General features: G+C 37.4%; 1 protein-coding gene across 1 annotated transcript in view; it reads right to left on the minus strand.

Moving 5' to 3' along the window:
- CDC5L (cell division cycle 5 like) overlaps positions 1-20857 on the minus strand; it is a 57713-nt gene that overhangs the window by 20086 nt on the left and 16770 nt on the right. Inside the window, exons 8-13 of the mRNA XM_076003317.1 lie at positions 19369-19557; positions 11229-11377; positions 7782-7944; positions 5790-5954; positions 3938-4018; positions 3395-3637 (exon numbers count right to left, since the gene is read on the minus strand). Of these exons, the coding sequence (XP_075859432.1) occupies positions 3395-3637; positions 3938-4018; positions 5790-5954; positions 7782-7944; positions 11229-11377; positions 19369-19557 (990 nt within the window). The remainder of the gene's footprint in view (positions 1-3394; positions 3638-3937; positions 4019-5789; positions 5955-7781; positions 7945-11228; positions 11378-19368; positions 19558-20857) is intronic.

The raw sequence follows: 20857 nt of genomic DNA on the forward strand, positions 1-20857 counted from the left end.
ATCACAATTACCTTACAAAGTAATCAATATTAACCTCATTTTAAAGTTGATGAAAGTAAGGTTCAGAGAGATTAAACAACTCATTCAAAACCACATCATGGCCAGGCACTGTGACTCATGCCTATAATTCCAGCACTTTGGGAGGCTGAGATGGGAAGACCACTTGATGCCAGGAGTTTGAGACCAGCCTGGAAAACACAGCAAGACCCTGCCTCTACAAAAAAATTTTTAAATTAGCAGGTGCAGTGGCACTTGCCTACAGTCCTAGCTACTAAGGAAGTTGAGGCAGGATTGCATGAGCCCAAGAGTTTGAGGTTACAATAAGCCATGATTATGCCACTGCACTCCAGCCTGAGCAACAGAATGAGACCCTGTCTCTAAAATAAATAAACATATCTAGCTTTTAAACCCACATTGTTAGTAATGTGGCAGATGATGTGGCAGATGAGGCAGGATCCAAGCCAAATGGCACCAAAGCTTGAGTGCGCTCCTTCCACTTCACCATTCCACTTAATACTAAGGACCTCACAGGACAATGAAGGGGAATCAGGAATCTTCTTTTACGACGTTCTTCTCATTCTGAGGGAATGTCCCTGACATTGGCAGAGAATGAGACTGGTGTACAAATCAGATAATGATAGACCATAAGCCAGCTTTAACTTCACTACTAAAGAACAAACTTAAGATGACAGAATGAGAGGTATCATTGGGCAGACCTGGGTTCAAATCACAGCTTTACAACTGAGGTAGCTATCTGAATTTGCTTAACTTTATGATGCTGACCTTATATCAGATACGTTTGTTATTATGATTAAGTGAACAATGTATGTTTAAAAGCCTAGTCCAATGCCAGACACACAGAATTCTATGAGCGTATCTCATGAACTTTTTCCAACCCTCTGCTTCATGGCTTATGAAAAACTGGCAACCACCTTCTTTGCTTTATAGAAGACTTCTTCCCAGTAATACTGGAAAATAAACACACATCAAAATATATAAAATCAAGAGAAATGACCAATAGACCAAAAATTTTAATAACAACAAAAAAGGAAAATCCTGTCTATAGACAGTAAGGAATGGATACTTTAAAACAATACTTAAGGGAAATAATGGTAACAAACCAATTTTGACATGCTTGATGAAACCTTGACACTTTATTAAGAGAAATCAATTTCACTCTGAAACTATACACAATAAATTTACAAGTTTGTTTATTGTAATCATTAGGAAAGAATATTGCTAAGGTATCTTTAAACTATCCATAAATAATTTGCTAAATAAATAGCTGCTTCAAATTCTTTTTGGAACAAAGAGGAATATAAATGGATATATAAAATATGAGAGAATAAACTACTTTGTTTCAAATAATTTCAAAGCCATACTTTGAATTATTATTTTCAAAAACTGTATTAGAATTTATCCCCTATATACAGCTGCTTATTCTTTTTCAAAAAGAAAAAAAAAAAAAAAAAAAAAAAAAAGAATTTATCCCCTATAGAACCTTTAACAGCAACAATGTGATCCTTGTTTCAGGTTTCCATACATATAATAAATAGAGGAAAATTTATTTCCTAAATTCCTTTTTCCCCTCATATTTTCACTCTAAAAAAAGGAAACTGGGCCGGGCGCTGTGGCTCACGCCTGTAATCCTAGCTCTTGGGAGGCCGAGGCGGGCGGATTGCTCAAGGTCAGGAGTTCAAAACCAGCCTGAGCAAGAGCGAGACCCCGTCTCTACTATAAATAGAAAGAAATTAATTGGCCAACTGATATATATATAAAAAAATTAGCCGGGCATGGTGGCTCATGCCTGTAGTCCCAGCTACTCGGAAGGCTGAGGCAGAAGGATCACTCGAGCCCAGGAGTTTGAGGTTGCTGTGAGCTAGGCTGACGCCATGGCACTCACTCTAGCCTGGACAACAAAGCGAGACTCTGTCTCAAAAAAAAAAAAAAAAAAAAAAAAAGGAAACTGTGCAAGTATCAATTTCGCAGCCTGATTCCCAACCCCAGTTCAATGATTAAATGTGCTCACCACAGAGCAGGCACTCAACGGATGTCAGTTTCCCTATCGCACTTACCAAAAAATGAGTAACTCAAAGTTACTCAGAAATCAGGGAAAAGCTGTTGAAATATAAATCTAAGCCCCCCTTCCTTTCTCTATTTTCTAAAAAAAGCCTATAATATGTACTACTTATGCAATAAGAAAATTAGAAAGTAAAAACCTGAGGCGTGGGGGGGAGAGAGGAAAAGTGCAGAAGAGAAAGACAGGAAAGAATCTTGCTTGTTTTCTCCCACTGTGCAGCAGCCCATTCCAAATCAACGGGTCTATCACTGATGCTCAGGGCTGAAGGCTAAAGAGAAGAGGCTTTTTGTTTTTTTACGAGACAGGGTCTCACTTTGTTGCCCAGGCTAGAGTGAGTGCCGTGGCATCAGCCTAGCTCACAGCAACCTCAAACTCCTAGTCTCAAGCGATACTACTGCCTCAACCTCCCGAGTAGCTGGGACTACAGGCATGCGCCACCATGCCTGGCTAATTTTATTTATATTTATATTTTTATATATATATATATATATATGTTAGCCAATTAATTTCTTTCTATTTATAGTAGAGATGGGGTCTCGCCCTTGCTCAGGTTGGTTTCAAACTCCTGACCTTGAGCAATCCGCCCGCCTTGGCCTCCCAGAGAGCTAGGAGGCGTGAGCCACTGCATCTGGCCTGAGAAAAGGCTTTTAAGCTAATGACTACTCTGCTTCCACCTATGAAATCCACTATATTTTTTATACCATTGTAAAGATTTCTATTCACAATCAGCAATGTATTTGCTCTGTCAAAGCAGAAAGAAAATAATACATATATATGGAGGAAGAGGCAGGCCATGGACTTTACATAAAAAATTGTTTCTTTTATGTCCTTATCCAAAAGAGTTGGGGGAAATTGTGTGAAGGAAATAAATTCAGTAAAAAATATTTCCTCCTTTGAATAGGGGAAAGGTTTAATCTATAAATAACATATGTTTATTATATTCCTATCTTTTCACATTAGTCTAAATAAGTGAGGTTTAAGTAATAAAGGCATTTTTATCTATTTAGACACAGCAGAGCTGAACACAGAAAATGACAACTATAGCAACTGTCAACCAAGCCAAAACACCACCCATGAAACAAAAATACCCTGCCACCAAAGCCAGTGTTTCTCAGATAAACGCTGACCGTGGAACACGGGGAAGCAGGTATTTAAAGCAGGTCCTTTTCATAACACTTAACATAAACATTTATCTCCTAACCATGTGTCAGTTGTTTATGAATACTAACGTGGCAAAATAAGTTCATATTTGTCCATGCTACACAGCATCGAACACTTAAATCTCAACATAGAAATATGCCTGCTCAATCATACCTTTTTCAGCTCTTCTTTGGAGAACTTTTCATAAGGGTTATGTTCCAGATAGGTAATGTGCTCTGAATTATTGGTGCCAAATCCTACAGTTTTTCCTTTTTTATTTCCAGATGGTTCATAAGGGTGATACAGAAGGTCATAATGAAGCATTGTGATCATTTCTTTCTTGATTAGTTCTTCACTTTTCTGTAAATCTGTTAGAGGTGGTTCTACATTTAAGGGTCTTAGAATAGTTTCATTCACCTAAAATTTTAAAACAAGTACAATTACCAAATTATCACTGCAATATGCTAATGTTATTACCTGTTACAACATGGATTAAATAGCAGTTTTATATTTTCAAAAACAATTTTTTCCCCTTCTAAATTTGTACTGGTACCAGTGAAACATTTTAAAGATTAAATTTGGGAACTACTTCACTGTATTTCACAAAGTAGATGACATTTTGTTTTACAGTCTTTATGAATGATGTAAAAAGCATCAATATATATAAAAAGAAACTTAAAACTTCCTAAGCTAAGCATAAGAAATTCTAACACTTACTTCTGATGGTCTTGGCAGTTCTTTCTGGACAGCTTTGTGCATTCGTTTCATTTCCTTTACACGCTCTGCTTCTCGTATGGCCTAAAAAATGATTTTTATATCCATTATTGCAGCTTTACAGTATTTGACACCTCTCAGGAAAGTGGAAAAGACTTTAGGCTGTAAGACCATGTATATTCGAGAGTTACAGCTGTAGAAATCTGTTCAAGTTTATAGAAAGGTAATATTAAAGCCAAAGAAATTAATCAGTCTATTCATTCTCATTACAACAGAAACTAAGAGTACTTAGAGATTCTTGCAACACAACTCTTTTCTTTTTACCCCAAAGCTATTGACTTTTAATTCAAAAAGCTAGCCAATAAATGTATTCTTCACTGATTCTTAAATTATGAATAATGTGGGTTAACAATAAAATCTCATGCCATTTCTTAGAGTAAATGTAACTCAAAAGTAGGTAAGGCCGGGCGCTGTGGCTCACGCCTGTAATCCTAGCTCTTGGGAGGCCGAGGCGGGCGGATTGCTCAAGGTCAGGAGTTCAAAACCAGCCTGAGCAAGAGCGAGACCCCGTCTCTACGATAAATAGAAAGAAATTAATTGGCCAACTGATATATATATAAAAAAAAATAAGCCGGGCATGGTGGCGCATGCCTGTAGTCCCAGCTACTCGGGAGGCTGAGGCAGGAGGATCGCTTGAGCCCAGGAGTTTGAGGTTGCTGTGAGCTAGGCTGACGCCCCGGCACTCACTCTAGCCTGGACAACAAAGTGAGACTCTGTCTCAAAAAAAAAAAAAAAAAAAAAAAAAAAAAAAAAGTAGGTAAGAACTAAACAGAAAAAGAATCAACCTCTGTTCCCACCAAAAAGCACATGGCTTCCCTTTAAAGTATGACTTCCATTGATGTCATTCTCACTCCAATCCCAGGATTAAAGCTTCCCAAAATCATCCAGAAATGGAGTATAGCAAGACTTACTGAAAAGGATCACAGAATTTCAGTGCAAGTTCAAAAGTTACCATTTACCAGTGACAAGACCTAAGAAAGTTAGCTGAATTCATCTGAGCCTGTTTTCCCATTTCTAAACTGGAGCTACAGGTTGAGTATCCCTTATCTGAAATGCTTGGGACCAGAATTATATGGAATTTTGGATTTTTTCAGATTTTGAAACAGTTGTATTATACTTACCAGTCGGGCATTCTGAATCTGAAAATCTGAAATCCAAAGTGTTGCAGTGACATTTCCTTTGAGCATCACAATGGCATTCAATAAGTTTCAGATTCTGGAGTATTTCAGATTTCAGATTTTTGGATTAGGGATGCTCAACCTATAACAGCTATTCCTATTTACATCATTAGGCTGTTGTGTGCAAATGAGAAAGTAATTTAACTATAAGATATATCAGTACAAGATGTTACTAATGCTACTAATATTATTCTGACACACTCTCTAAATTTCCAAATCTATAGTTCTTACTGCTTTACACTGACTTAAAACCATTTACTCAACCAGTCCAAGATATACTTGTTTTTGAGACTGACCAATAACATCTTTTCTTTGCTAGACTGAGCAATGTCTAAAAGACTTCCTGTATTTTTGAGAAGCACAATAAATTTAACAAAATATCTAAATTCCCATATACATATATATTTTAAGAATGCCCATCAAGATATTGAGTTCATTATTAATTATGGGAGTATATATTATTAGTGACATAATAATTTACTTTAGCATAATTTTTTTTTAAATATTAAAAAAACTTATAAGTGAAGATCTTGAGACATTTAATAGTCGTTCTTTATTTTTTAAGCCTACGGACACATTCAGCCAAACTTGCACTTCTTTCTAGCACAGTTACCCACCTGCTTTCGAGCATCCACATCAGCAGCATCTTCAACATAAGTATCATCTGCTTCACGGTCTTCCAGCTCCTTCTCAGCATTTTCTGGTAGAACAATTTCAAAATCATTCTTCGGGGCAGGAAGGCCCAACAATCCTAAACGGAGATGTTCTCGAGATTCCCTTTCCTATAGAAAAGAATTGGTTCTTCTCAGTTCACACATATTAAAATATTCAACCAATATTATATGAGTCTCTAAAAAATAATTAGCCTAATAGTAATTCTAGAAATATGATCCCTGACTTCAGAGCTAAGTCAAGTTTTTTGTTTATTTTCTATCTCCCTTTCTTCCCTACATTAAGACCAATCATAAACTTTGACTACTGATCAAAAAAATGAAGCTACTCTGGGATATTCCAATAGAAAGTTTGGGGCAGGGGCAGAAAAAAGACCACTAGGATTTTCATTTGAAGGGATACATTTCTGACACTGAAATTTAATAGCAAATAAAAAGAACAGGTTCATAAGTTAGTTTGTCCTTTGACTAATAAACCTTAATCTGAAATATGATGAAATTTATGTGTTTATTTTTAATGGAAATACTAAAGTATATGTAGATAAAAGAAAAGGAGTCTGTAGGTCCCAAAGAAACTGCCTGGTACCCAGAGTTTTCCACAGTACATCTTGGGCTTACCTTTCCAGTCTCATTTCCCACTACTCCTTACACCATGATAGGTGTGAGAACCAGAAGAGTTGCTATGTCCAACACATCTTCACGCTTACTCATATTGTGGCTTCCATCTGGGACAGTACCCACCCTCCTTCTGAGTATAGCTCTTCAATGATGCCTTTCCTGATACCCCAAAATGCAATTATTTCTTTCTTTAACCACCCTAAGCATGCTGGTATTACTCAAAAGGCTCATTCTGTTCTGATACTACAGTGATTTTCGGTCTTGGCTTAGTACTGCCAATCTCCCCAGAATATAAACTTCTTTAGGACAAAGGACATCTTTATTCAACTTTAGATTCCCGAAATTGTTCAGATGCATGCTTTGCACACATTAGGTTCTTAAGAGTTTGCATTAGTTGATATCAATTTGGGCATTAAAAATATATATGAATTAACCAAATCAATACGTGAAGTTAAAATTAATTTGTAATCCGAAGACAAGTCAATTATCATTGAAACTTCATTAAAAAAATTCACAATTTCTGTGTCATCAGATAATAAGGCCCAACAGTGAAATAATAAAAACAATAACAGGGGCAGAAGCAAGAACTGTAACTTTTAAAATTACCTTTCTACAAAGAAATTAATTGGCCAACTGATATATATATAAAAAAAAATTAGCCGGGCATGGTGGCGCATGCCTGTAGTCCCAGCTACTTGGGAGGCTGAGGCAGAAGGATTGCTTGAGCCTAGGAGTTTGAGGTTGCTGTGAGCTAGGCTGACGCCATGGCACTCACTCTAGCCTGGGCAACAAAGCGAGACTCTGTCTCAAAAAAAAAAATAAATAAAATAAAATTACCTTTCTGTACCACTCTACAAAATATACAAAAGAAAGCTTCACTGAAATCAGCAACATCAAATTAACTTGGCTTTGAGATCCAGACTGTACTTCTAAATGTATGAAGCAAACAAAGTAATTCAAGTCTCAAAATCTAATTTATAAGGCATTTGAAACTCAAAATTTTATTTATAGAAATGGAAAGAATTAAATACATCATTCAAGAAAGAATTAATAAATGATAAAAATTAAAATCAAAAGAGATAGAAGTAGCATTACTTTCAGCATCAGTATTCACAAACATAGTAAGCATAAGAAAAAGTAAGTTTTTTAGAGCCCAAAAGGTTTCCCCTTCTCATCAAGTCTTACAAATACTTTTCCTTTTCTGGCATCCTTTGGTGTACAGATTCTTAAAGGATATGTGATATACACTGACACAGGGAAAATTCTGAAACCCAGGAGATAATAAAATATTTTTTTTAGTATGGGGGAACTGACACTTACCATCTGCTTCACATAAGTAGGATCACTGTAGTCTGCCATTCCATCCTCAGGATTAATGTTTAACTTGTCTCGAAGAGGAGTTCTACCTGGGGTGGAGTTAGTAACTGGTTTAGGAGTTGTTCCACTGCGGGGTGTTAGGCCTTCAGCTCCATTAGAAGGAGTCCTAGAAAAACAGAAATCCCGATTAATAAAAGTGCCACTTATATTTGGATTTTACTTTCAAATGTTTTTCACATAAATTATTTTACAGGAAATATACAAAATAAGAGAGAAATAAACATTCCAAAAATTCTGTCTAGCTGGTTTTAAGTTAGATCTCTAAGTAAAAATAAAGGTTTGGTCTAGCTAGCATAATATTTATACATAGTATTTTTATTTTATTGGCTTCTAATAATCATTACATTTAATATTTTCTTACATTTCTAAACTAGGTCCACCAAACATTATTTCGAGCTTTTCTTAATGCATTAGGGTGACTAAGAACAAGCAGCAGGCAGGCAGGTTGGCTGCCACACTTAGTGACCCCAAATGGCACTTTGAGTTCAGGGTCTTCATCTTATCATTTGTCTCCTCCCTCTCTGTCAAGTTGTTGGTCACATCATTATCGGTGTCATCATCAGTGTGCACACTTTAAGTAGTTCCTCCCTTTACATTTTGTTTTGAAACCAAACACTACACACTTCTAGAATCACATCTAAATATGAATAAGTTCTGAGTGAGGGCTAAGAGACTCTCCTAGGAATAAAATCTATAGATTTTGCAACAGCCTATATTTTAATTATTCAAAGCCTTTTTTAGGGGTGGTGAGGGAGAGTTGCTTACTTCTGTGTCATGGTATGTTCCAGACTAGTGTGCTACCAGACAGCTATTCCTATAGGTGAGGTGTTACCGTGTAAGACGTGGTCCCTGCCCCCAAGGAGCTTACAATCTAGTTGAGAGATAAGATATACAGTCGTCTCTCAGTATGCGTGGGGGATTGGTTCCAGGAGCCACCTTGGATACAAAAATCTGGAGATGCTCAAGTTCCTTATATAAAATGGCATGGCATTTGCATATAACTTATGCACAATCTCCCATATACTTTAACACATTGCCACACTAGAAAAAAAATTTTCCCTGGGGCCACAGTGTTTTATTACACAAGTAGAATAAAACGATTCAAAACAAAACGATTCTTTCTAATTTAATGTAAAATCTGTTATTTTGTTTGTTTGTTTTCTGTGTGCCAGTTATATTCAACTTGAAAAATAGTTCATGCGGCTCCCTAGATGAAGACATATAGTTACATATGCTTCACAAGGCCCCAGGCTCAAAACTAGCGTGAGTTAAATACAACTCACCAGGCAGTTAATGTGTTAAATCATCTCTAGATTACTTATAGTATCCAATACAATGTAAATGCTATGGAAAGAGTTGTTATACTGTATTTTTATTTGTATTATTTTTAATTGCTATACTGTTATTTTTTATTTTTTGAATACTTCTGAACTGCAGTTGGTTGAATCTACTGATGCAAAACCAGAAGATACAGAGTGCCAACTGAACACAGGAAAAGAAGGATTAGGCTCTCTTACAAGCTCCACAAGAAATGTTAAATGTTAAATAAAGACTGGATGCCAATGGTTCTTGATTCTGCTATCAAGTACAGCTGTAACAGTCTGAGATGCTTTCTATACTAAACAACCAGTAAGAGGATATATCTTAACACTTAAAAGCAAATCCCAAATAGTCCAACCCTTAAAAAATTCAAATTCCATTTTAACATGATTTTTTATAACATTTGTATTTTAAAGATTCTTCTTAAAAGACAGTAGCTTAAAACAAAACAAAAAAATTGTTAATAAATACTGATTCTAACTTAATGATATGCATGCAGAAGTGCTCAGGGATGAAATGGACTGATGGGAACTTACTTCGACATGAATTAAAAATAAAATGGATTAATGGATGGATCTATGATAAAGCAAATACAATAAAACAATAACAATCATAGAAACTAGGTGGTGGATATCTGGATGTTCACTTTACCATTTGTCAACTTAAACGACTAAGAGACTGGCTCTCCAAAACAAAGAGTTTACTTGGGAATAGCAAGGGACTGCAATTCAGGATATGCATGCTATGGCAGAATATAGGTACATCCAAGAAGGCTGCGTCAAGGGGAAGCTTTTAAAGACAAAAGGAAGAATCCATGTAAGCTGTTTTGAAATGAAGACAACTGGTTACTGGGGCTTATCACAGGAGGTGGCATCTGCTCATCACTAATACAGGTTGAGTATCCCTTATCCAAAATGTTGTAACCGGAAAAGTTTTGTATTTTAGATTTTGGAATATGTGCATTATACTCACCAGTTGAGAATCCCAAATCCCAAAATCTAAAATCATGTTGGTGCTCAAAAAGTTTTGGATTGTGGATTATATAAAAATGTTTATAATTTTTATAAAATTCACCTAGTGATCATCAAAAATGGATCAGAATCTACCCTTTAAAAACAAATATAAAGTATTCAGAAACAAGGTGATAGCATCTGAAACTTTGGGAAAAAGGAACCTAAGCTCCAAAATATTAAAAACCATGTTGTATTATCTGTTTTAAGTCATACTATGTTCAGAGTTCTACGTAAGGTGGGTTTTATTTTTCTTTTTATGGATAATTTGTAATAATAAGAACTGTCCCTCATGTTAGTGAATTACATATGTACAAATTGAAACTATAAATTGTGAACACTGGAAAGCACCATTGTGACATAAACATCTTAGTAATACATTAAAATGAATGTAAATGGAGGCTAAAATTACTTTACTGTGAAACTCATCTTTCAACTCTAAAGCTTTGGAGATTTGTATTCGTGGGTAACTATTAAGGGCTTTGAAAACACTGTACATATCTGTTCAAGCCAGAATTATTATTTCTTTGTAGTTTTTTATTCTGCTTGGCAATTGCTTTTTATTTGTTGAATTTTATAACCTGGTATAACATATTTACTCAGTTTGAAACTGTTCATTTCTACACACTATTTTTTAAATAACCTCTTAGATGAAACATAAAATAAAACTACTGGTGCTGAAATTTGGGGGGAAGTTTAGGTCCTTTTTAAAAAAGTATTAATAATCATTGACTACATCTATGATAAAAGTGCTTATTTTGGTTTACTTACATAATGCTACAGTTGGTAGAAATGATAAGCATTAAAGTGTTAACATCCTATGAATGCACTGGATTTAAGAGAATAAACATTTCATAAAAATAAAAAAAAAGAGAAGCCCCAAAGAGTTTAAGCATTTCCTGGATACTACTATGTTATTTATTACTATGAGTAAGGAGAAATCCAAAAGGCAAGTTGAACACTTAACTCCATTCTCTGCCAACATTACTAAAGCAAACATGCTATGAAGGTCCTTGGATTCAAGTTTTTCTAAAATACAAAACATGTCTTTTTATAATACCTGAATGGGGTAGAAAGAACTGTGTTTGGAGTCTGCACAACCTGCCGCTGTGGAGTCACACCTGAGAAGTCACTCTCATGCAACGGGGTATTAAGTCCACCTTTTAATGGGGTATCCACATTGGTCAAGGCCATGAGGTTCTGGGCTTCCTGATTAACGAGAAGGCAAAGAAGCACATTTAACAGTATAGGCGGGCTAGCAGAATCGTCTCTTCTGGTCCTACTACACAAGTCTTAAAAACAGGTAGAATTCTTATACATTTTCTCAATGAAAACCAAGAGAGAAAATGAATACTGGGCCATGGCAGATTTCAATACTTCCATTCCTTCTGTCAACCTAACACATCACATCAGAGGTTTGGAATGAAGTTTTATGTCGAGATATACATTTGTGGCCTCACATATGATACTGTCATTACCCAAAAGCTTCTCCTATTACCTGTGCCAAACCTCTTTATAATCCAAGCAGGGTTGGGGAACCTGTGGTCTCAAGGCCACATGTGGCTTTCCAGATCCCCAAGTGCAGCCCCTCAACTATATGAAAAGGATTTTTTCTGTAAAATTTGGATTCAGCCAAAAGGCCACATTCAAGGATCCAGAAGGCCACGTGTGGCCCCAAGGCCACAGGTTCCCCACCCCTACACAGTGTTTATGAGCACCTCTGAGTCTGTTTCTTCAACTGAGAAATTTTAAGATATTCCCAAGTAACCTATCCACTTCAATAGAAAACAACTCTTGGGGTCAGGTTCCTTTCAGAAGTCTTGCCTGATCTCTTTAGACTGAATTAACTATGTTCTCTTTAGTCCCTCCACTGTAACCTTGTCCTCATTGCTATCTTCACACCTATAAACCTCTTAATCCCCAACGTAGGGCCTGTGATAAATTTTATTGTCCAGAGATGGTCACTACCATTTATCTTTCATGCTGCATGTTCTTCTTACAATCCAACCTTACACTCCTTCCTCAAGAGGTAGGGTCTATGTCCCCTCCCCTTGAATCCAGGTAGGCTTTTGATTCACTTGGAACCAAAAGAATGCAGCAAAAGTGACACTGCTTGACTTCAAGACTAGTTTAAAAATAGATGCAGCTTCCCCCACACTTACATTGGAGCCCAGAAATATCATGTGAGAAGTTCAACTGTTCTGAGGCCACCATTCTGTGAGACAGTCCAAGTCACATGAAGAGGCCACATGCAGATTCACTCTACATTTCCAGCCAAGGACCACCCAACCAACAGCCAGCAGCAATCACCAGACATAGGAAGATGACACCTCCAGGTAACTCTAGCCTGTACCTGTCAAGTCCCCCGTAACTACTGAGTCTTCCTACTGAGGCCCTAGATATCATGAAGCACAGACAGGCCACTCCTTCTGTGCCCTGTCTGAATTCCTGACCCACAGCAATCAGAAGCATAGTAAAATGTATTAAACCACTGTTTTGAGGAAAATGAAAATAACCAGAGCAAGACTTATTCCATTATTCTATCTTTATTCGTAAGAAAAAATCTTGAATTTCATATTATCAAGGTTCTGTGTATGTTCCTTTTGCTATTCTAAACATAAAATATTTCCTGGAAAGAAATGTATGTGGGCTTAACTTCTGAATAAGAAAGGAAAATAAGGATGAAAGGATAAAGCATATACACACAGAAGAGTGGCAATAATATGACAAATCATATGTGCCAATATTACCAACAGGCAAAGGTATAAACTAGAGTACACTTGAAGACCCCTCAGAAATAATCTGGCCAAGGAGAGGGGGAGTTTAGCCCAACAGAATGCTGGTGCATCTGAGAGTTGTCTCCTACACAGATTATTCTCTTGTCAACTTGGTTACCCTGAAATGTTTCCCAGAATCCCCTTTCCTATAGTGTTGGGTTAGAGTTCATCAAATGTGAAACACAGGTAGAGGTAGAGGCAGAAATAGAGGTTACAGAGGTGAAACAGCAACCACTACGTTCCGAAGGCTGTCCTTTGTTGGAGGCAGTGAGACACCTGCAGAGGCGCTGGCAGGTTTCGGTGTGTCCTTTCTTGGCTCCATGTCCACTTCTCCTTTACAGCCAGCCCTGGGGACCAACAGCAACCCCACATCCACCACCAGACTTCCAGCTTCAAACTCACAGAAACAGTAGCCACAACAAGCCAACGACCATCCACAGACTTCTACACCAACCTGCTTTGTGCCTCACTTCCAGATTTCCCTCTAAGCTCTGACTCATCCACACAAGGGCTAGTGACCTTCCTGATCTTTTAAATTACCTTTTCACATCTTTACTTCTCTAGCTTCCTCACAATTATGTAAAGAACTAATTTATATAACAAATTCCTTTTTCTGTGGTATTCACAGTGGTTCTGATCCCCTAACTGAACCTTGACTCATGCACCCTAGGACTAGATCAGAGGCCAAGAGACAAGAGCAGACTAGACTCCTCATATCCCTAGCTACACACAACAGCAGCCAGAGGCATGACCTGTCACACAGAAAAGAGACACCCAACCAATAAAAGTTCAGAAAGCAAAGACCAATTTATCAAATTTTGCATAAAAATAACTTAAAATATATCACAGTTAACCAGGTTAAATTCTCAACTTCTGTCAGTTCACCTTAGAGGTTCCAAAGGGCTTCAACCAGCTGTGATGATTTTCTAATACCTTACTGAGACAGAAACTTCTATTTGTCACCAAAAGCCCATTCTCTTCTTCCATAGTAAAAGAAGCCTCAATTCTTTTTTTTTTTTTTTTTAAATTATTTTTTTTATTTTGGCATATTAAGAAGCCTCAATTCTTTTTTTTTTTTTTTTTAAATTATTTTTTTTATTTTGGCATATTAAGAAGCCTCAATTCTTAAGTTCAATTCTTGTCCTGGCTGCCCAGGACAAAAACTATATGACCCGTAAGTTAGGTGTGGCTGTGTGTTTAAGTTCTGGCCAGTGGAATAGAAACAGAAACGATATACTAGAGAGACATGCTCTTACGAAGGGAGAGAGTGTGTCCTCCTTCCCTCTCCTCCTTTTCTGCCCACCAAATGCAAACATGATGGCTGGCCCTGTAGACACTGACCCTACCACAAGGAGAAGCTGCAAAAGGAAGCTGGGCATAGGGGAGGACAAAACAGAAGGCGCCCATGTCTCCCCAACACCAGGGAGCACCACACCGGCCCCAGTTTATCTATCTCTCAACATTTAGAACACGAAACAGAAATACACCTCTGTTCTATTTAGGCCACTGTTAGGAGTTTTCTGTTACAACTAAACTTAACTCCAACAAATAAACTTACCTTACAGACAACTTCCCCACATCTTTTAGGAGAAGAATCCAAAGTTACAAGCCCTAAACTTACTGCATACGGTCCAGCCTCCAAACCTGTTTGGTACCTTTTCAACATAACTCCTTACTGTCTTAATTAACATTCTCTCATTACCTCAATACTATTTAACAATCAATTTTCAAAGCCTTGTTAAAAACATAAAAGGATACTACAAAGCTATGGGAGTCAAGACTGCGGTGCTTGCAAAGGATGGATGTATAGATCAACAGAACAGAATTGAGAATCCAGAAATGATCCCTTACATTCACAGTCAATTGAATTTTTTAAAGGATGCCAAGACCCTAGAACAGGGAAAGGGCAGTCTTTTCAAAAACTTGTGCTAAGAAAACTGGATATTCACATTCAAAGAATGAAGGTGGACCCTTACCTCACGGTACATGCAAAAATTAACTCAAATTAGATCACAGACTTAAATGTAAGAGCTGGAACTATTTAAAACTCTTAGGAAAAAACATATGAGTAATTCTTCATGACCTTGGGCTGGGAAAGGTCTTTTTAGATAAAGCTGAATGCATAAGCAACAAAATAAAAAATAAACTATACTTCATAAAAATTGAAGCCTCTACAAATGAGAACATCAAGAAAGTAAAAAGACAACCCAGAAAATGGAAAAAAATATTTGCAAATTTTAGGTCAGATAAGGAGCTTATAGCCAGAAGACATAATGAACTCTTATAATTCAACAATAAAAAGATAACCCAATTTAAAAATGGGCAAAGGATATGAACAGCCATTTCTCAGAAAACAGCCAACCAGCTCATGAAAAGATGCTCAGTATCAATAGCTATCATGGAAATGCAAATCAAAAACATAACATGATACCACTTCACAACTACTCATAAGATAGTTATAATCAGTGGGGGGAGGGGAAAGGGCATTTATTCAAACCTTAAAATCTGTACCCCCATAATATGCCGGGGGGGGGGGAAGACAGTTATAATCAAAAACACAGGTAACAAGTGTTGATGAGGATGTGAAGAAATTGCAACCCTCACACATTCACATTCCTGACAGAAAAGTAAAATGGTAGGCCAGGCACAGTGGCTCACGCCTGTAATCCTAGCACTCTGGGAGGCCACGGCAGGAGGATCGCTCAAGGTCAGGAGTTCAAAACCAGCCTGAGCAAGAGCAAGATCCTGTCTCTACTAAAAAAAATAGAAAGAAATTAATTGGCCAACTAAAAATATATATAGAAAAAATTAGCTGGGCATGGTGGCGCATGCCTGTAATCCCAGCTACTCAGGAGGCTGAGGTAGGAGGATCGCTTGAGCCCAGGAGTTTGAGGTTGCTGTGAGCTAGGCTGACGCCATGGCACTTTAGTTCAGGCAACAGAGTGAGATTCTGTCTCAAAAAAAAAAAAAAAGAAAGAAAGAAAGAATAGTAAAATGGTGCAGCTGCTTTGGAGAACAGTCTGGCAGTTTCTGAGTAAGTGAGTTACCACGGGACCCACTAATTCCACTCCTAGGCAAATATCCAAGAGAAATGAAAAATGTATGTTCAGACAAACACCTGTTCAAAGCAGCATTATTCCTAACAATCAAAAGGTAGAAACAACTCAAGTATCCATTAGCTGAATGGATAAACAAAATGTAGTACGCTCACATAACAGAGTATCATTCAGCAATAAAAAGAAACGGAGTACAGATACAACATGGGTATAAACCTTGAAAGCCTGCCAAGTGAAAGAAGCCAGTCACAAAAGATCACATATTACATGACTCCATTTATACAAACATGCACAATAAGCAACTCTTCAGAGACAGAAAGTAGACTGATGGTTGCCTAGGGCTTGGCAGGTTGGAAGGAATGGGGAATGAGGAATGACTGCTAATAGGTATGGGACTTCTTTCTGGGAGATAAAAATATTCTAAAATTGATTGTGGTGATGGTTACATAACTGTGTGAATATATTAAAATAGGTGAATTTTGTGTTATATGAATTACATCTCAATAAAATTGTTTAAAAACCACACAAAAGGATTTCCATTGAATGATCATTATATTCATCATATACCATGATATAATTTTTGTCCCAAAATGAAAAAAAAGCTTTATTCTTCTTCTTAAAATTTTCAAGTGCTAATAATCACACTTGCAAACTTTTCCAAATCTTGACTACTAAAAAAGGGGGAACGATATTTCTATCTGTCAGAGAAGAGGAAAGAGGCTGAAGCGTGAATGAAGTGACAGACCAGGACAGCATGCCCTGCTAGGATCTGCACTTTAATGAAAGTGCTAGGTAAGTGCCGTCCATACGCAAGCCATGCTGAGTCACGTCAATACTGACAGAGCCTCTATCAGAAGCACCTACATCACTCCAGGGCCACCAGGAGAGGGTGGCTCATAGGATTCTTACACACTCACAGTCATTACTGTCCCATATTATTAATAGGCTTATTTAGTTTATGTGGATTCCTGTCTGTATTCTGGACTGTTTGGGCCCCTCCAAGTTTCCTCTCCGGGTGGTTAGCTTTACTCTTTCTCAATCTGCCTGAACAGGCTTACCTGACACTTTACCTGGCCCTGAACACCCTAGAACACATTCCTTCCCTGTGCTTAGGGTCCTAGAGAATAAATGCAAAATCACAAATATTGTTTTTAAAGCTTCTGATATGCTAGCCCTTTTACTTATAGACTTGTGAAATCGTGTGTCCAGACCTCCTCAAAGCCTTGAGTTGGCTAATAAGATAATATGCGATGATTTAGTGAACTTTCATGAAAAAACAAAATAAGAAAAAAAAGGAGAATATAAAGCAAAATCTACAGAATGGTTAACGCACGCACGCAAAAAGGAGTCACAGAAGACAGAGGGGCTTGATACTCTGAAAAGAGTACAACAAAGGAATTCTCAACTAGGGAATACCAGGAAGAGTTAAGAGTAAAATCATCATTGTGAAAAAGGGAAATGAAGTGAGAGTTTTTATTTTATTTTATTTATTTTTTTTTTTTTTGAGACAGAGTCTCGCTTTGTTGCCCAGGCTAGAGTGAGTGCCGTGGCGTCAGCCTAGCTCACAGCAACCTCAAACTCCTGGGCTCAAGCGATCCTTCTGCCTCAGCCTCCCGAGTAGCTGGGACTACAGGCATGCACCACCATGCCCGGCTAATTTTTTTGTATATATATTAGTTGGCCAATTAATTTCTTTCTATTTATAGTAGAGACGGGGTCTCGCTCTTGCTCAGGCTGGTTTCGAACTCCTGACCTTGAGCAATCCGCCCGCCTAGGCCTCCCAAGAGCTAGGATTACAGGCGTGAGCCACAGCGCCCGGCCGAGAGTTTTTATTTTAAATTGGAGACATCTACCCTTTCCCCCAGAGGCTGGCCAGCTGAATACCCTCTAGGCAGGAGACTGGAAGTTATTTCTCTGAGGAACCTTACTTAGCTAAAAAATGAAAAGACCTAGAAATACTGACACCAAGAATTCCCCAATGAAACACCCCAGCCAGATCAGCCTCCAGGGAAGCCGGGAGTCAAGGAACCTCACTCACACCCAGGGAGCTTCCAGTCAGCTTGTATCTGCCCCTACCCCCATCCCTACATACAGGACAAAAGCCAAAGATCACCAGACTTTTCAGGAAACATCCAATAGAAAAGACAGAACAACAACAACAAAACAAAAAACTCAGAGACTACACAAGGAAAAGAAAGTCTGTCAAAACAAAACAAAACTATTATTAATAGCCCCAGGGAAGTAAGAGAATATATTCACAAAATAAGAATGTTAAAAAAAATACTAAATACATTTTAAAAAGAGCTCTAAAAAATTAAATACATGACAGTAGAAATCTAAAACCTGAATAAAAGTGAGAAAATATACAAATAAACATGAAACAAGTATTACCTCGCAAGAAAAACAAAATACTTCATAGCAAAGCACACTATTATGTGGTATATTATAAACATTACATATTTGTTTAATTTTTACAAATCATAGCGTACTTCATGGCTCAGCAATGAACAGGATTTAGAGTCATAAGGTAAACCATGCATATAAAAGCTAACCAAAACTATGACACAATTATAATGCAAGATAGAGGAATAGAAAAAGTTTATGAGTCATGAGACAAAGGGTATCAGAGAGCCTAACATCAAATTCTATGTGGAAAAAACAAGATAATGCCTGAAACTGAAAGCAATCAATAAGTAACAAGCATATCTACAATAACAGAGTAAAAACGAAGAGTTATGACTGGTGCCTCTAAGAAGCAAGTGATGAGGGGCACAATTGTTTTCTTACTAAGCCTTACACAACTATTTGACTCTTGAATCAAGGCTTTAAAATTATATTTTTGACTATCAAAGAAGAGGAAATCAGATGTAAAGGTACTAAATGACTCCACAGTGTTTGGTAAGCTTGAGTAGTCTCCAGTGTGCAGACACCCTGGGAACACACATACACCTTGTGTTAAAGAGAGGGAAGAAAGTGGTACTGCTGACATACTACACCAAGCTAAGTATAGAAATGCAAGGAAGCTCTAAAAATTACTAACTACACACATCTGGTATCTTTCTAGGATTGCTAGGCAACATGAATTTTGAAATGCCATGCTTTACTAACAGATGCAAAAGACCAATGGAGGTAGAAGGGCTGGCTTCAAAAGCTGTGAACTAATAAATGTAGAGATAAAACCACCTGATGATGAATCTACTAATTTAGCTTCTCCACTACAGAAATGCTCTAGGATCTATGCATTTAGAATTCAGTTTCAAATTGTTTACCCTCAAAGAAATACAACCAAGCCACTTAATATTCTCTTTCACAATACTTTTAAGGACAATAAACAGAGTGAAAGGCTCAGTCTACTATGACGCCTTACCTGCAGAATTCTGTCCTGGGAAGCTGGCGTTCGTGGTGTTCTAAGAGCAATGCTGTTGTTGGTGACATTGTACTCAGACAAGAGAGTACTGGAAGCAGAGTTTGTTATGCCAGATTCCTCAGCAGTTTGACGTGCAATTTCACTTGCTTGGCCTACTTTTACAACTTCTTGGAGTTCTGCATCTGAAATCTAAAAGGATAATGATCATAGTAAGCAACATTTTAACTGAGAACCAACATAATTTCCCAATTCCATATTCCAGAAAGATGAAGCTGTGTGATACTAAGGGGTTCACTGTACTTAACTACTCTCATTTTTTCTGGTTTTGAAAGTCTCCACAATAAAGCTTTTAAAGTCTTCCCCTATATAATGTGAGGGAGAAAAAAATCACATGATATAGAATCAAGCTGTGAAGGTTGTTTCTCTGAACCAAAATTATTTCAAACCAACGTATTAATGTACCAAGAACATAACAGTGTTTGTACAAAACTATTTATCAATATGGAGGGAAACCAACTAAAATATCACACAGACTCCAGTTAGCCATAAGATCCCTAAGAAAATCTAAAGGTATGTTACTAATTTTACCAAATAAATATCCTAAGGAGTAATAAGAAAAAATTACAGGCAAAATTTCAATTTAAGAAATATCACTAGTAGGAATAGCAGCATGACAAAAATAGTTTATGTTTATGCCTAAGAATTTTGTGTTGATGCAGCCAATGCACTTATTTGGGGAAAGAAGCTCTTCTGGTCTCCTAAGTCCTTTCTTCTGCTTCGTTAAACTTGTCCAATTTTACAGAGCTGTACTACTCAAAACAAAAGGTTATTCAAAGTCCCCACGTTTCTGACCAACCATAATTAAGTCAAAGGAATAGAGCCTGTAATAAGCTGAATGAGGGAATGTATTTATCTCACTTCTCCCCAACTCCCACATTGATTTTCACAGCTGTTTTCTCAAAAAGAGAAGCATGACACAACAAAACATACCCTGAAACGTGGCAGCTTAAAGTCCACAAAGCCAAATCATAACTCTGTCCCATTCAGATTCAAAAAGGAGGCCTTGCACCCTAACCTGTTCAACTGTTAAGATCTCACAATTATTTACTATACTACAAGCAGTTTAAGACCTGATATAATAATTTACACAAAGAAGTGCTTATTTATCATACTATATTAAAATGACTTATTTTTATGTGTGGCTCACACATTAGACTATGAAGTTTTTTTGAGACAGGGTCTCCCTCTGTTGCCAGGGCTAGAGTGTAGTGGTGTCGTCATAGCGCATCAGACTCCAACTCCTGGGCCCAATCAATCTTCCTACCTCGGCCTCCCAAGTATTTGGAACTACAGGCACACACTACCACGCCCACCTAATTATTTTAATTTTTGTGGAGACAGGGGTCTCATGAATGCCCAGGATGGTCTCAAATTCCTGGGCTCAAACGGTCCTCCCACCTCAGCCTCCCAAAGTGCCAAGATTATAGGC

The sequence above is a fragment of the Microcebus murinus genome, chromosome 5, assembly GCF_040939455.1.
Source record: "Microcebus murinus isolate Inina chromosome 5, M.murinus_Inina_mat1.0, whole genome shotgun sequence".
NCBI classification, from domain to species: domain Eukaryota; kingdom Metazoa; phylum Chordata; class Mammalia; order Primates; family Cheirogaleidae; genus Microcebus; species Microcebus murinus.